Source organism: Poromitra crassiceps, assembly GCF_964638095.1.
Source record: "Poromitra crassiceps genome assembly, chromosome: 17".
Classification (NCBI taxonomy): domain Eukaryota; kingdom Metazoa; phylum Chordata; class Actinopteri; order Beryciformes; family Melamphaidae; genus Poromitra; species Poromitra crassiceps.
In genome coordinates, this window is record NC_139635.1 from 31,295,570 (window position 1) to 31,313,568 (window position 17,999).

The 17,999-nt window shown below is 46.7% G+C and overlaps 1 protein-coding gene across 1 annotated transcript in view; it reads left to right on the forward strand.

Moving 5' to 3' along the window:
- Positions 1-15,813: 15,813 nt before the first annotated feature.
- The window catches only part of LOC310792339 (GREB1-like protein), a gene marked incomplete at both ends in the record, with an annotated part of 31,269 nt that continues 29,083 nt past the window's right edge, over positions 15,814-17,999 (forward strand). The window contains one exon of the mRNA XM_083654061.1: positions 15,814-15,973. Within this exon, the coding sequence (XP_083510187.1) occupies positions 15,814-15,973 (160 nt within the window). The remainder of the gene's footprint in view (positions 15,974-17,999) is intronic.

Genomic DNA, 17,999 nt, shown 5'->3' on the forward strand with positions numbered 1-17,999 from the left:
CGCCCTGAATAAGTCCATAAATGCATTAGGGTCCTGTGAGGGCGCTCTGTTGTTCAGGCGGAGGTGAACTGGCGTTCAACCCGGCCGCGTTGTAAAATGCAGATTGGGTTCACTTACAGGCCTGCCATTTTATTACACAGTCATGAGCACCATTGTAAACTGTCACTCGTCTTTCACTTTCAATCACTTATGCTATCAGGGAGAAAAGCCGACCGGTCTGTTCTCTGTTCACGTTATCAAAGAACTGTCATTTCGGCAAGAGAGGAGTAAAGCTTGTGTGCTATTTCATTTTGACATTCAGTTCAAATGTGCTAATGGCGATAATACTGTAAGGGGGATTTGTGAGGCATTTACAACGAAGGTTCCCAAAATAGGTCCCGAGATCTGGCATCTGACAGACTCTTTCTGCCCTTGCAAAGGGTTGTAAATGCGAGAAAATTAAGTATACGATGATATAGTTTCTATAAAAGTCATTAAAGTTGGGGGGAGATTTTGACAACTTGCTTATAAGACACCCAAGGAGCTTATACATACTCTCCATGTGACATTGTCCTTTTGCATTGGTTTGGTCAGCCATGTCAAAACCTTTATGCAGGCATGATTTAGAGTATGTAAAATGTAACTAAGTATTTTAAAGTAGTAAAATATTGACTCAGCACACTTCAAAAAATATGAATAATATATTGGTAGGAATTTTGCATGGATCTATCAAAAATGGTTTGGTATTTATCAATGCTACTATGAATACAGATACTCCATAAATGAATGCACGCATCTCTCATTCAGTATTGCCTTTGAGCAATGCCAAAGGTGAAATGATGATGATTGTGAAATGTAACGTTGCTGTAAACAAGCAACTAAAAACTACAATATTCACCTAGGGGAACAAGCTACTTCTTTCGCAGCCTTCCCCCGTAGTCTTGGTCGGTTTTTCCGTTTGCGCTGCATCAAAGATCGTCTATTTTGTAAGGCCTTTTGCTCATAGACGACGCGGGCCTTTGTCTTGTGGCTGAGATTTAGTTGAAGGTTAAATGCCTTGCCCTTAAACTCATCCACCGGGCCAGAGTGTGTGGCAAGGTCACCCCTCCAATCAGCCTAGTGTTAACACAAAGAGGCTGCTTGTCCCCTAATGAATTAGCCCTACAGTCCCCGGGCGAGCCGCCGCACCGCCCTCCAGCCCGTCGCGGGCCACCCCGGCCCTGCGGACCCTTTCACACGCACCCCCCCTAGCCCCCCTAGCCCCCCTAGCCCCCTCATTTTGAAATGACTTTTATAACTGGACAGTAAACTTCCAGTGGCTTAATGATGATGACTTCTTCATCTGCCCAAATGCTCCTTTTGTCCGACCCTCAGCCCCCCCCCCCCCCCCCCCTGGACCCTGCCCCCGCTCCCTCTGGTCACACCAGGCCTTCAACCCTGCTTCACCCCCCTTTATAGTTCCACAGATAATCCCCCTACAACACACACACACACACACACACACACACACACACATACACACACGCACAAACGCACGCCCTCGGGCTATTATCTCCACTGAGCCTTGCTCTCTCTCCTTCTCTCTCTGTTGCTGCCGACTTCAGCAATGGCATTCAGCTGGAATGTTAGCCCCTTTGTTTGCGTGGCCCACTGGAAAGGCTTGAATGACCTCAGCTCATCTGCTATCCTCACTAGCAGCGATTTGCACTTCAGGGCCCAGCAGGTAGTCCAGAGAGGTGGGGGTTCCCAGAAGGCCGCGGGGGCTTTTATAAGGAAATTAGGGCCAGTGGACTGCCACCCGGATAGTAAATGACAGTGCGAGTCCTCACACCCTCGGCGTCAGGTAGCCAACTTGAAGCGGGTGGAATTTTGTCGCGGGAATTTTCACGTGGCGGCCCGCTGCTGCTCTGTTTCTTGTTTTGGTTTTTTTGACAGTTTAGCTACAGGCTTGTTCTCCTATTATAGGTGTCAGACGTGTGCTAATTAGCACGCTGGCCCCGCCCCTGCACTTCCTCCCCAGCTGATACTCATCCCTCATCTCCCAGATAGGGTCAATTGACCCCATGTGACTCATTTGCAGAGAAGCTTCATTTCTCCGTGTGCTATCAAAGCCTCCGCCTTGCCAAGTTCTTTAGTCATGGCCTGCCTTTGCAAGCTGTCCTGACGTGTCAAGTAGTTAGGTCGAGAGGTAGGTACTGTACATGACCGGTTAGTTTGTTTGAACAGTGGGCAATGACAAGTTCAGATAGTCCCATTCGCCATCTAACAGGCCTAGTTAAGTCCAAGACGTTCCATTCGAACAAGCGTCGTGTGTTGTGGTCAGCTGCTGAGTCAGCTAAGACAAAGCAGTGGAGCTCCTCTGGGAATCTTAAGATGAAGAGACCCCCCCCCCCCTCCGAGCCCAAGCTCTTCCAGTCAGAACCCCCCCCCCCCCCCCCCCAGTCGGTCACGTGACCCGTCCGTCCTCAGGTGGCAGGGCCACTTCCCCCTTTGTCAGGCCCTTTAGCAGCAGCTCAATGCGCTGGTGAAGGATGGGCTCGGGGGCGGGCCAGCATTCAATCCAGGGTCTTTTGTTTTGTTTTTCTACAGGCTCTTTTGAGGCCAAAGAAATTGCCGGGTTGACTCATTATCTGCGTTTCCAATGGGTTTACTCATTATCTGCGTTTCCAATGGGCTATTTAAAAGTGGCCGTGTCAAAGTCAGGGACTGAGACATAAATCACCAGTGACAACTCTTTTCCCCTCAGTTGAACTTGTGGCTGCATGCGCTGCGGATGGCTGCATGCGCTGCGGATGGCTGCATGCGCTGCGGATGGCTGCATGCGCTGCGGATGGCTGCATGCGCTGCGGATGGCTGCGGATGGCTCAATGCATTGAGATGTCACTGACTCGTGTGACATACCTGATCACTAGTATTAGTCGTTTTTAGTTCACGGATATTTTAGATCGCACAAATCACTTTAGAGATTCTCACCTCAAATGAAATCCGCTGCACCGCTCGAGAGACTCGCCGGCATATACCATGTGTGGTCTAAAGCGACGTTAACTGGACACATTTCACAGTCAAACTCAAGCCCAATGTTTAGACAAAGGCGGCTGATTGGAGAGAAATGAGGGTATGAAAGCCGTGCGAGGACTAATGGAGGCTCTGATTGGCCGGCGCGGTGGTTTTACAGCTGTCCCTCACACTGGCCGTGCCCCACTATAACCATTGGAGAGGAGGTGAGAAGAGCTGTATACAACTTGATTAAAACAACTGTTGACTGTGTCTGTGGTAATGAACTGCAACGGTCTCATCATGGATCACTGGAGCCAGAAACTTGGGCCAGTTAACGTGAGATGTTTGACTAAGAAGCTTTGCGGCTCACAAAAGAATGGTCTTGGCGGTTATTAGCAAAGAAACGTAGCAACTGATTACCATGCTTTATTTTCAAGTTTCCATTATTGCTTTCTGTTCTAAGTAGGGATTTTCCTCTTCTTCTTCTTCTTCCCCCAAGTGAAAAAAGTTTTTGTTTTTGCTCACTTCAATTGTTTGCTATTTTAATTCCCATTGACACTAATCAATCTATCTGAGGTGAAACATTGGTATGAAGGAGAGGCTTGAAACTCATTGCCATTGTGAGTTTTGGGTGCATCTGCAGCACTGCCATCAAGGAGACGTGTGTTTACTCAGACCTACTGTTTACCTGACACATTCCCGCTGACTTGACTTAGTGACATTAATTAGTTGGCAGGAAAACAGACTTGATGGAAACGGTTTTGTAACATAGAAACCGTTTTTGGTGGTTAAAGTCCAGCGTAAATGATTAACATCAGATATTAGCATTTTCCAACTTAACAGCATAAATGAGGTTAGCCTTGGCAGTCTGCTGTGGCTGGTTGTTGTGCGTTTACAGCGCGTCAGCTATTCCGGATGGGGAAAGATATGGAGAAAATGATATCTTTAAATATGTTGAAATTGGGTTGTAAAGTTTAAAATGGACTATGATAATTGTATATTATATTATATTATATTATATTATATTGTATTATATTATATTATATTATATTATATTATATTATATTATATTATATATTATATTATATTATATTATATTATATTATATTATATTATATTATATTATATTATATTTTATTGTATTGTATTGTATTGTATTGAGTGTGTTTACATGCACACTAATAAACCGTTTATTATCGGATTCCTAGAGTTACCTGATTATTCAAGTGTCATGTAAACAGCATCCTCTACCAGATAAAGGCCGTTATCAGTTTATGAGGAAACCGATAAACACACCTAGGTTACTGCTGAGTCATCAGGTTTATTCATTGCCGTCAATGACCACTCACAGACTTTGAGGTGAGTTCCCGCTATTTACTAAGTGCATGTAAACGCGGATATCAGACTATTGCCAGTTACCCGATTATTCTCAGTTATCAGTTTATTGTGTGCATGTAAACGCACTCATTGTATATAAAAGTACTCGAAGGGAAAAAGATGGTGACATTTGGAATTGGAAGTGAATCTGATGTTTCTCTCAGACATAATAGATAATAGATGTTTCCCAGTGTTTTGGTCAGTTGACTCATACACGACTATTTCCAGAAGGCCAGTTCCCTCTGCGCTCTGTGCTGCAGTGCTGCGAGCAGACACGTCACATCAGCAGGGCTACAGACACATCACATCAGCAGAGCTACAGACACATCACATCAGCGGGGCTACACTACAGTGACATATAATCCCCAACATCTGCCAGCGCCTGTTGATTTGCGGTGCATCTCTGTTTATTTATTTTGACCAGATGAGCCCCTGGTATTTATAGCAGGAGTAAAAAGCACAGGGAGGGGTCAGTCCCACGGCAAGCCTACCAGGACAAAATGCTCACGCTGACCCCCACATTCTTGTCCCCATTTTGCCCCGGCTCTGATTCTCCCGCCTCTAAATTAGCCCCCAATAAAAAGCCAAAAGACGGGTGCGGCACAGCGAGAGAGAGAGAGAGAGGGAGCGTGAACGGGCACAACCGCCAGTGCCAGTGCCAGTGTGGGGGGGGGGGGGGGGGGGGGGGCACGGCTCTACTTCCTCCCACGGGCGGATGTGGTGGCGTGCTGCGCGGCGTGCCGGGGGTCACGCGTGGCGGGGCGCGGCGGCGGCGTGGCAGCAGGGAGATGCTGGCCCCTCTTCTTTTGTTTCCCCTCACAGCTCCAAGAGCATCTGTCACCGCAGGGGGTCAGCAGGGCCAAGACGAATGAGCCCCCGGTGGATTCCCTCCCTCCTTGGCAAATGGCAAGGGACAAGGGAGGGCATATAGGGGATTTAGGGGGAGGGGTCTGTGTGTGTGTGTGTGTGTGTGTGTGTGTGTGTGTGTGTGTGTGTGTGTGTGTGTGTTTGTTTGCGTGGGAGTGAGAGAGAGAGAGAGAGAGAGAGAGAGGGAGGGGATCTGCTGTGGTGAAGGATTCCCAGTTCTTTCTATAGAGTATCATGACCAAGGTGGCCTGAGAAATACCACAGAACAGTAAAACCTGGTATGCTGCCTGGATACCTCCAAACTCTTCCATTTTTGTTCCTCCAAAGGATTTCTTATCTGCAATGGACTACCTTTGAAATAAAGCCTCCTTCCGTCACGCTGTGGGATTTGACCTCTTGTTAATTTTGGATTGTGACGGATTTGGGATCCACTTGCTGATGAGTCATGGAAGGTACAGCAGAAGCTTCTTTTTCAAAGTGTTTGCTCCGTCACGTGCTGCATTTGCCCCCACCTAGCATTGATGAGATGGGCTTTTAGCAGCTCATTTAGAGGACATGGAGATGTTAGTCCTTTTTCTACCACTCCCCCCCCCCCTCCCCCCCAGCATTTCTACCCCCCTGTCTGATGTCTGATGGGCCATGTCTGTCTCACCACTGCTTTTCTGATGTTAAAAGTGAGAAGTGAGCCAAGCTCTTTCCCGCATTTCTGCTATTGCTATCAGCCTTTCATGTGTTAAAGCACAACAACCAGGTGGAGAAAAAGAGTTTGAGATTTTTATCATAATTGTGTTAACTTTTTATCGACATTCATTGTTTTTGGTCACTGTGCTAAAAGGAAAAACTCGAGTAGTTTTGGTAAAACCAGTGGATTTACTAAATCATGGATATAATAATGCCTTTTAACTGGATTACAAAGCTTTAATTAATGACCTACTGTCAAGTTTTACTACATCTATCTACTCTACAGTATTCAGACCGTCCTCCCTCCTTCCCTCTACTGTTTCTGTGGATTTCCACACATTTTGTAAGAAATACTTAAATACTTAAAATACTCTGTAAATACGTTGTCTCCCGTAAATTAGTCAGAAATGTGCTCCAACCAGGTCAAGGAGGGAAGTAAGTTTAATCCTGCTTCTTGGCCTCTATTGTCAACACTGTAATGTAATTATGCAGATTAGCAGAAACAAAAGAGGAGTGGAAAAGATAGAGAAAGAGGGAGAAGGCGGGGTTAGTGCAAGGATCAGCTTAATTGGCTGGTGGAGTTTAATATCTAACATGTTTTTGAGGATAGATGTCGTAATATCTGATCTCAGTTTTCACCTCGTCGTTTAACGATGGATGTTCTTTTCTTTTCAGCGAAACCAGAATCATGACCATTGCCAGTTAGTGAAGTATTAAAAAAATGTAAATTGAACAAAAATGCTCTGTTCAATCAGTTTAACTCGGCTGTGGCATTTTCAGTAACCTAAACTGACAGCCATAGATTGTCAGTACTGGTGATGTTTAATCAATTTTTAAGCCACATTTCACCTTGGTAGAACATGCATAGCTCCATATGGCTTCATCAAGTCAGCCTCCAGCAACAATCACACTCACCATCAACATTCACACCTACTGACTTTTTGTTGTTGTCTCAGCTCACAGTCATCCATAATTTCAAATGAGCAAAAGATACCACCATAAGGTCTTATGGTGGTATTAGTTCTAAACATGAAACAGTTTGATCAAAGTCAAATGGATTTATTTTCCAATTAGAAAAGCATGAGCTTCAGTTAGGCTGGAAAAAAAGTTAAGCTACAGTATATATATATATATATATATATATATATATATATATATATATATATATATACTGTATATATATATGTGTGTGTGTGTGTGTGTGTGTGTGTGTGTGTGTGTGTGTGTGTGTGTGTGTGTGCGTGTGTGCTTGTTGTGTGTGTGTGCTTGTGTGTGCTTGTGTGGTGCTTGTTGTGTGTGTGTGTGCTTGTTGTGTCTGTGTGTGTGTGTGTGTGCGTGTGTGTGTGTGTGTGTGTGTGTGAGAAGTGCATCTGACCGTGTGTCTTTCTTTAGCCATCGCCTTGAATTCCCCCTCTGGCTTCAGGTAAACTGCTAACTGCCAGTGTGTCCACCTAAACACTCCCTGAACTGTCATTACTGGACAAACAGGACCGTTATGAAGCACCCAGGGCCGTGCCTGCATGCTGTCTAGATCTTCATCTCAGGGCCATCTGCGTCTCCTGTGTCGTCCACCCTTCACCAGATAACCATCCAAATATTTCAAGACTCAGTTCTCTGGACCGTTAGCAGAGCCTAATAGCTTTGGCTGAGAGTCATGGTGGATATGCACGGGGCGGGATGCAGCTTGCTGTGTGAATCTTGGGTATCCCACGATTAGATTCAGAATTTCAGATTCCTGGGGGTCACGGTTCGATTCAAAAATCGATTATCAATTCAAAATGATTTCAAAATCGATTCTCGATTCAGTACATTGGGGGATTTCAGGATCTAACCCAGTCTGTTGTGTGCTAAGAAAGGCGATGTAGCAAATTATGGCATGAAAGCAGAATAAAGTGTGTACGATGATGTCGTTTTTATATTTGAAAAAGTTGATCAACTGATTGCAACAATGTAAACACAGTAGTACACACAAAGGCAAACGTAAGAAAACAATGTAACATTAATTATTCACGCTAACCTTGCACAAATTTAAAAAAATCAGTTCTCAGTGACTTCAAGAAAAAAAAGTTTAAATACAAAAAATGAACAAGGAAGATCAAATCGCAAAAGATAAGAATCGCGATTCTTCCGTGAATCAAATTTTTTTGGGACACCCCTATATGTCACAAGATCAGTGCCGTAGGGATTTCTTATAAAGCTTTTGTTTTCAACACATTTGCTGTGACCTAGTCAGTTTGCCCGGTAGGTTGCGTTGCATAGATTTTCTATATCCTCCACTGTCTCGCCCATTGATGTTTTGACTCTTTAGTTTGATTAGCTCTATCAAGCTGGCTAATCATTGACAAGATACATTTCAATAATATTGTCAGTAAATGCAAGTTGAACCAGCTTGTGTACATTTGCTATTTGAAGGACTTGGACCCCGAGTCAGCAGCACCACACAGAGCAGCAGCACCACACAGTCACAAACGATGACAGGGGGAGATTGTGACAGTCAATGTTTTGAAGGGAACTTTGCTTGGCTTATATCAGACCCTGAGTGGCTAAACAATACTTGGACAAAGGGTCAAAGTAGCTGGCCAATGCATTACAATACTGTGACTGTGTGTGGTGAGTGAGATCTTCTTCTTCTAATGGCTTTCCGGCAGACTGGATGGGTGAGTGAGTTCAACCATGAGCTAAAAACACCAAGTGTGTTTTATGAAAATAGCCCCAGGCAGGGCCATGGTATCACATAACGTCCACTTTGGCCCCTCGATACTGACTACATATGTCATGGCTCGATGCAATCTGTTGCAGCCCCTCTTCATGGTGGAGTGGCCATGCTTATAGCTCTAAGGGCCCCCATTCATTTGTGGACTGTGATGACCCTTTTAGCGTAAAGTGCTTTTTCAGAAAAGAAGAGAAAAAATAAATGAATTGTTTTCCGCTTTTTATACGTTACGTTTTATACGTACGTTTTTGCACTGTTTCAACATCGGTTCTGTATTTTAGTGGTGCTCAAAGTCGGCTCCAGGGACCTCTAGTGGCCCTTCAGGAGTTTTAGGGGGGTTTTCGGAGGTTTCATTTCACCATGTTTTAAATGAACCGAAATTAGCAAAATTATACAAAAACCAAACTAGGGTGGAGATTCTGGAGACGATGTGTGATGATGGGTGCACTTTTTTGGGAGGTTGTGACCAAACATGTCAACTCATGCCACGTCATACACATCATCAGTGGGTATGACATCACTTGACGATTGTGGGGCATGATATGACATCATACGTGGTTATGACATCATCCTTAACGTCCACTCATTGTTTTCCATTTGACCCTTGCACCGCTGACCTCATCTCTGTCAGGGATTGGCTGTTTAGAGCGTAGCCCTCCTGATCATACCAGGCCCTCAGTCGAAAGGCCTCAGGTATGTCTGGGTGGACCATGACTGTTAGCTGAACAAAGCAGAGAGAGACAGGCGAAACTCAGCCGCGAACTTGCTTGAGTGACATCACTGATGACGTCATCACTGATTACATCACTGACTGATGACATCACAATTGCTGGAGTGACATCATTGATGACGGTGAAATCATCAGTGGGGAACATGGTGGGGAAGCAGGGAAGGGATGCTGATGATGTCACAATGGCTCTGTGAGTGTGAAGGCCTAAAAACGTAAAATATCGCTCTAGTGCCCCCTGTGGGTGGATTTATTTTTTCAGCAGATTCATTCCAGACCCCTGGAAAGTGTTTTGGCAAATTTCGGAGGCGATCAGAGCAACGACTGGGGAGATAAATGTGCTCGGATGGACAGACAGACATTTTGTGATTATATAGTAAGATAAGAGATAAGAGATTGGCTCAGGGTTGAGGGAAAACCTTTTCTTATAGTATCTGGCCTGTGTAGTGTATGAATTTGCTCCAGGTTTCTCTTATCAAGTATATATAAAATGTTTCATTTGTGTTTCCTGGCTCATTGTATCATTGACAGTGACACTGTGTTGCTAATCAGAGATCTCATTGCTCTTCCTCAGGTCTAGAGCAGCGACACTGACAAAAATGTCATGGCTGAACATTTCCGCTGAGTGGTAGCGACCCAGCATGTAGCAGAAGCCAACAAGTCCCTTCACGCCTGGGAACAATCAGACAAGGTAAGACATCTCATCACTGTTAATGCGGATGCTGTTATCTGTGTTTGCAAAATAGTGCTGGCCGAGACTCCGGCAGGAACTCAGCTCTTGGGGCGTCCGGGTAGTGCAGCGGTAGACTCCCTGCCTATCAACATGAGGGTCGCAGGTTCGAGCCCTCGTGTTGCCTCCAGCTTGGTCGGGTGTCCAATCCATACAGGCACAATTGGCCGTGTCTGAGGGTGGGAAGCCTAGAGTATGTGTCCTGGTCGCTGCACTAGTGCCTCCTCTGGTCGGCCAGGGCGCCCGTTCAGGGGGGAGGAGACCTGGGGGAATAGCGCGATCCTCCGGCGCGCTACGTCCTGCCGGTGAAAGTCCTCGCTGGCAGGTGAAAAGAAGCGGCTGGTGACTGCACATGTATCGGAGGAAGCATGTGCTTGCTAGTCTACATGATCCCCAGATTGGCAGAGGGGGTGGAGCAATGAGTGGGACAGCAGGGGTAATTGGCCAAGTACAATTTGGGAGGGAGGGGGGGCGGACCCAGCTCTCATGTTAAATTGTGTTAATGTGTCTATATTTCAACCTTGTGGTCCTGTGGAATCCTCTGGGCAGGAGATCAGGATAGCTTGTTTTGACCTGGGGTCACATTCATACAATCTGTTCATGCCACCCAGGAGCTGGGGAATGGACTTGACTGACTGACTGACTGACTGACTGACTGACTGAGTCACATACTGACCGAGAGGCAATTTCAGAGTCACCGTTCACTTAAACAAACGCGCCCGCTTTCCAGCCATTATTCTTTGTAGATGAAGGTCTTTCCCCCTGGAGGAGTGCGCTCGTTACGTCTGTCCATCCATCAAGCAGAGTCCAGCCACCAGCTCACCTGCGACCCCCCCCCCCCCCGCCCACACACACACACACACACACACACACACGACACAAAATCTGACCCCAGGAACCACCTGAGAGTCACACCCGAGAAACATCCGCTGAGCGACCTCTGCCACGGTCACGCTTTGTTTTAAGAGGTGCAGGTGATAAAAGGTCGCTGGCTGCGTTCACCTCTGACTTGTGTCGAGGTTAATGACAAATCTGTCCGCTGAGGCTCCAGGGTCAGCGGGCCAAACGTGTGACTTCACCATCCAACAGGCAGCCTCAGGGGCTCGTTCTCTCTCTCTCTCTCTCTCTCTCTCTCTCTCTCTCTCTCTCTCTCTTTCTCTCTCTCTCTTTCGCTGTGTCGCTCTCTCTCTTTCTCTCTCTCTCTCTCCCTCTCTCTGCCTCTCTCTTTCGCTCTGTCGCTCTCTCTCTCTCCCTCTCTCCCTCTCTCTGCCTCTGTCTTTCGCTCTGTCGCTCTCTCTTTCGCTCTGTCGCTCTCTCTCTCTCTCTGCCTCTTTCGCTCTGTCGCGCTCTCTCTCTCTGCCTCTGTCTTTCGCTCTGTCGCTCTCTCTCTCTCTCTGATTCTCTCTTTCGCTCTGTCGCTCTCTCTTTCGCTCTGTCACTCTCTCTTTCGCTCTGTCGCTCTCTCTCTCTCTGCCTCTCTCTGTCGCTCTCTCTCTCTACCTCTGTCTTTCGCTCTGTCGCTCTCTCTTTCGCTCTGTCGCTCTCTCTCTCTCTCTGCCTCTCTCTTTCGCTCTGTCGCTCTCTCTCTCTCTGCCTCTGTCTTTCGCTCTGTCGCTCTCTCTCTCTGCCTCTCTCTGTCGCTCTCTCTCTCTCTCTCTACCTCTGTCTTTCGCTCTGTCGCTCTCTCTTTCGCTCTGTCGCTCTCTCTCTCTGCCTCTCTCTTTCGCTCTGTCGCTCTCTCTCTGCCTCTGTCTTTCGCTCTGTCGCTCTCTCTCTCTCTGCCTCTGTCTTTCGCTCTGTTGCTCTCTCTCTTTCTCTCTCTGTTCCGCCACCCTCCTCCATCAGTTAAGCGAGCTGTACTGTAGCGTTGTTCCGTTAAGCTCCTTATCTCTCTGACAGCAGCACAGTCAGGCACTGTTAATCTTGTCTTTTGTCTGGGATGGTCAGATTCCTCCTGCCCCCCCCGCCCCTTCCCCCCCAAGGAAGGTAAACAGAGGCTCTGGAACCTGTCCAGGCGTGGGCAGAGAGAGAGAGCGAGACTGCTCCAACTTGAGTCCCCACCCCATGCCCATTAAAAGACAATGGTTTGGGGTTTCTGAGTGACTTGAGACTAGAGGCATCATGTATCAAGCCGATGTTGATTCTTTGAAGGACATTTACTACATAACCCTGACAGCCCAAACACACCAGGCGCCTATCCTACGGCGACGTTTCATTTCAGCGTCCTTGTTAACAGGCGAGACCGATCTCACCGGCCGCAGCGCGTCGCCTCGCCTCGCTGAAGCGACGCGGCACACGTGCCGCAGCGATGCTTTCGGCGTCTGGTCTATTTTTCAAGCGTGCAGTGCGAGCAGCCAGGCGTGAAGTCAACGCAAGTTGTGAGCGGGGGCAGGGCAGCGCGGGGCGGGGGCGAAACAGACCGGGGCGTGGAGCAAAACAGACCGCTTCTGGTGTGAATGGCAAGGCTCCTGCTCGACGCTGCTCGATGCTGCCGTGACGCGCTGCTTCTGAGATGCTTTTGGTGTGAACTAAGCATAACCCTAACCCTAACCCTGAAACATGCCCCCCCCCCTCCCCATTTTTAGCCTTTTTATCATTCAAAATGAACAATAATTTATGTGTGAAATATCAAATTTGTTTGGTTTATTGTGCTTATTTAAGTGCTGGAGTTATGTGCCTGGCCTCCTCCAAGGTGCATACTTGAGATTGTGACTGCGTAAATGAAGACGTGTCTTCCTGCACATGATGACACGTTGATAGGGACTCTAACATTACAGTAGCAAAGCAAAGGAAATGAGGACATTGATTAGCTGCTTGTTGGTATCTGAACAACTGGAATATATTTAAAGCAGTTTGACGGCTCTCCGCAATGAAGCCATGAAGATATTTCCTTTCCTCTCTTTATGAGCTGGAGTTTTTAAGGAATCACCACAGGGGATGGTACTGGCCTAACCCTAACGGTACCCTATGGGACACTGAGGCTCCCAAGAAATCATGTGAATGTGCTGAGCTCAGACACTCAGCGCATCCAGCATTTCCACATGGATAGTCTCATGCACTGAGCTAAGCCACCTTTTAAACAACGCCGCAGCCGGATCACAGGCTATATTCCCTTCTGTGCTACTCCAGGTGACGCGCCCGCTCCCTCTAGCCAACAGGCATCTTGCCAATGTAATATAAAAGTGACCATCAGCTTGCCAAGCCCAAATAAACAAGTTTATCGGAATAGGAAAAGATAAGATGAACATTCATTTGCAGTGTTTGTGCAAAGTTATAGTGCAATGGCCACAGCTATTGGAGAGTGGCTTTTGGGTTAGTTGAGTAAAAAGCAGTTGCTGCTATATATTATGTATTTAAAAAAAATCACTTTACTTTTTGACCTTCTTTTAAGAAAAAACAAAAAACAAAACGCTGAATAGCCTAAATTTGAAATCAAATTATTTCAGATTTTGTGAAGTATAATTTGTGTTTTTATCCATTTAAAGTCCAAAGAATATGTTTCTGAAGTCAATGCTTCATCAGAAAAACATGAAAAGATGAATAGTCTGATTAGAACTGATTTTTGAACAAAGGACAAAGAAGGCAAGTTTTTGAATACGCCCCGTGTGAGTGATGGCACGACCAGAATCTGCCCAAACAAAATGCAGACATAAATAGCTTTATTTTTTATTTTATTTAACCTTTATTTAACCAAGTAAGTCATTAAGAACAAATTCTTATTTACAATGGCCACCTGAAATAGCTGAGTCAGAACAGTAAAGCCCAATTTATGCTTCGTCTGCCGACACTTTTGAAATGGTCGCAGACAGAAATGAGGACTTGAGTCGACACTTTCAAGTGTCTGCGAGCAGTGTCTGCTACCTGGTGAAATGTCTAGTGTCGCTGACTACGTCACATAATGTCGCGCAAGTCTGATTGGCTATATAGACGGGCACGCGCGACTTCCTTGTTTTAGTTTTCGCTGAAATGAAATTAATGAGCGTGTCCCCGGTATTTTTATCAGCCTGTCCTTGATGTATGACTTCGTGAAAATCACAAAGAACACCGTGACCAACTTCCCAGAGAGAGAGGAAGTGATTGTGTGGTTGTGTGTCGTTATATGCGGCGACGTGGGTTCACTGACAGCATTCCCTCTCTTGCCTGTCTGCACTGCACTAGTTCTCTGCCTCCCTCTGTCTCTAGCGTCACGTGACCGTTGCGCCGTGGAGAGAAGCATAAATGCAGCAACATGAGCGACACTTTATTTTTCGTCTGCGACCATGTGCTGAGCGACACTTTCTAATAAGTATAAATTAAGCTTAACACCTCTAACGTGCATAATATATCACCTCTTGGAGGACGTGCTTCAGGGGCAGTAAGGCCGGCGTGAAGTTGGTTAATCCGTTACTAAAGGTCGGAGAACATTTATGAGAGATCTTTAGGTCACTCGTATCTCACCATAGTCAAAACACAACAGCTTGAACACGTTAGCTCGTCATCTAAGTGCTCCCCCACAGCTGCAAAGGCTCTCAGAAGAGAGAGTCGCAAACAGCTGAAGCCTTCAACCTGGGCCTCCACTTGGCTGCTGTTGTGTACATGGAGCACAACACAGAGTCAACAGCAGGCACAAGGTAGCTCAAGGACAAACACAGGAGGCATTCCAGGCCAAGAGCATGTCAGGAACGAAGCCAAAGCCCCTTTTTTCCTGCTTCTTCTTCTTGGCTTTCCAGCTTCCCGTCCCACACAGTCCAACACTCTGGATTACTGCTTGGTATGTAAAACACAGATTGTGAAATGCTTTGAGAAGAACATTGAAAAATGGTTCATGGAGTTCACTTCATGATGGGCTGCATCACGCCATGGCATAGTGTTCTCCTTTCTTTCTTTCTTTCTTTCTTTCTTTCTTTCTTTCTTTCTTTCTTTCTTTCTTTCTTTCTTTCTTTCTTTTTTCTTTGCTTCTCTCTCTGCCCCCCTCTGTCTCTCTCAGTCCTTCTCTCCTGGTCATTGTGGTGACCAGGCCACATGCGTAGTGCTGTGTCCAGCTGCCACCTGCCAGCAGAGAGCCAGGCAGGCAGCCCACACAGCAGATGTCCTGAGTGGACAGTGGGGGGGGGGGGGGGGGGGTATGACGGGGCATGGGGGGGCAGATGTCCTGAGTGGACAGTGGGGCTGGGGGGGGGGGGGGGGGGGGTATGACGGGGCACGGGGGCAGGGCAGGCACGGTGACACACACAAGAAGAAAGAGGCGAAACATAGGGAAGGCCATTGACCTTGGCCACTATGTTTGGGTTTGTGTGTGTGTGTGTGTGTGTGTGTGCCATGTAAGAAAGCCTGCATCTGTAAAGGCCTTGATATACTTCCGCGGCGCAGCCTGCGTGCAACTCCTTGAAAATGTGACTCGACGAGTATAATATACTCTAGTCTTCTATTCATTGAAATCCTAGTGAAATCACACAATTTACCCATTTTGCTGGGGACCCCCCTGCGACCCCTCGTCAAGCTGACGTTCGAGTGTATAGGACCAGCTCCAAGGCAAGGCTCCAAGTTGAGGTGGACGCGGAAGTATATTTCAGCCTTTAGTCCTTTTGCTGACTTGTACAGCTTTAGTCCTTTGCTGACTTGTACAGCTTTAGTCCTTTGCTGACTTGTACAGCTTGCCGTTCTTGTATCAGCTACTAATCAATGTAACGAGATGAGCAGTTACCACGAGTGTCTGTCTGCCTGTGTTCATTCATGCCACCCTTTTTTCCCTGATTTCAGATCATGGGGAATTCATACGCCGGGCAGCTGAAGTCTGCTCGATTCGAAGAGGCTCTCCATAACTCTATTGAGGCGTCGCTGCGCTCGAGCAGCGGCGACCCACAGCCCATCTTCACTCAGCTCTATCTGGAGCCACCCGAGCAGTATCCTGCTAACGTGGAAGGTAAGAGACATCTGACTGCAAAGACTCAACAGGCAAAGTCCACGCAGGAAAGATCTCTGTTATAGGATTAAAGAACACGAGAGAGACCGGGGAATACGAATAATTTTCATTTTTCACTTTACACAGTTATTACTTCGCCCATTAAAGCATACGCAATTCATTAAATACGTATTAGGTGCAATACTGTGGGGTGCAGTGGGCGGAGTGCGGTAGTGCCTGGGGATTCCCACAGAGTGGGAGCTGAGCTTCTCCGTGCAGAGAAATACTATTTTTAAACGAGTAATTGACTGTCAGAATATCGGCTGTAGTATAATTAAAAGTGCTTCATTATTGCTCTAAAATAGCAAGACTACACTTTTACAGTGCAATCACTTTTAGGTCAGAGGTTTATGACTGCTTAAAAGGACTAACATTTTTGTGAAGAGCTCTGCTACAAAACATAATGACTATAATAATAAGAATCATTGGTACCTAATCTATTCCCTTTAGCAATCGAATGAAAACAAACATACTCGTAAAAGTAGAAAAAGAACAAACAATAAGCCACCACAAGATAAAAGATAAGATGGAGGATAAAAGCAATATAATAATAAACAAGCACGAATTTGCAATAGCTGTGACCAGGATATATGTGACATCATCCACTCCATTGTGATGTCATCCACTCCACACACACCTTCACACACACACACACACACCTTCACACACACACACACACACACACACACACACACACACACACACACACATGCTCTACCAACACGAGAGTCGCAGGTTCGAGCCCCCGTGTTATCTCCGGCTTTGTCGGGTATTCATGAGCCCTTTTCCCACATGCGCTTTGTACCGCAAAATGACCGGAACGTGGTCTAATGCCTGCATGTGAGAAAGGCGCCGTGCCGGTATAAGCGCGACCCCGTCGTCCCCGACATTTCACCACTTTCGACCCAGTCAGAAGAGCGGTATGCGCTTTAGCGGATACTAGTGAGAAACGGGTGCAGTCATTTTCCGCGACACTCTCATGGGCGAGGTGTACACACGTTGCTTAATGTTCCAGCGGGCATAATCTAATCATTCGCGCACATTAAAGCAAACTGGCGAAATGATCTTGTGATAATAAGAGCAGTAGCCTATGTCAGCTTCATGTGTGGGTGTGCTGATTTTCCCCTCTCCTCTCTGCTCGCTCTCTGGCCACAGTCCGTCCTCCTCCTTCAGTCACAGCCCGACAGGGACTAAGCAAATGCACGAAGCGAATTGTGGAAGTATTTTGCTTACGTTGCCGACAGCGAAGGCAAGCCCGGACACATCAAACGAAGCCAGTCTGTAAAAAGTGCTTCAACGCGACGCAGGTGAACGGATAAACAAGCAAACTTATTTCACCATTCGGAGTTTTGCCGACACGTCACTCCCCACTCGCTCTGCACTGCCGCCCCCCCCCCCACATACAGGCAATTTCGCTGGTAGATTCCGACATGCGAGAGGAGAGGTGTGAAGGGAAATGTCCGATATTGACTTACAGGTAATTTTCCGGTACGCATGTGGGAAAACGGCTTAATTGGACGTGTCTGTGGGTGGGAAGCCGGATTAAGGGTATGTGTCCTGGTCGCTGCAATAGTGCCTCCTCTGGTCGGTCGGGGCACCTGTTCATGGGAGAGGGGAACTGGTGGAATAGCGTGATCCTCCCACATACTATGTCCTGCCAGTGAAACGCCTCACTGTGAAAAGAATGTATCGGAGGAAGCATGTGCTAGTCTACAACTATCAAAATTCAACTACAGTAAGTCATGTAGAGCAGTGGTCCCCAACCACCGGGCCGCGGACCGGTACCGGGCCGCAACGCATTTGGTACCGGGCCGCGAGCCGGTCCCAATTTATTTTTATTTTTTTAATAAACAGGCTATAATATTATAGGCTGTGTGTGGTAGTTGAAACATAGTTTCAAGTTGACGTTTATTTATGTTTGTAATTAAAACAAAAACATAAATACTGTATAGGCTACATACGGTACAACACAAAAGGCTGTTATTTA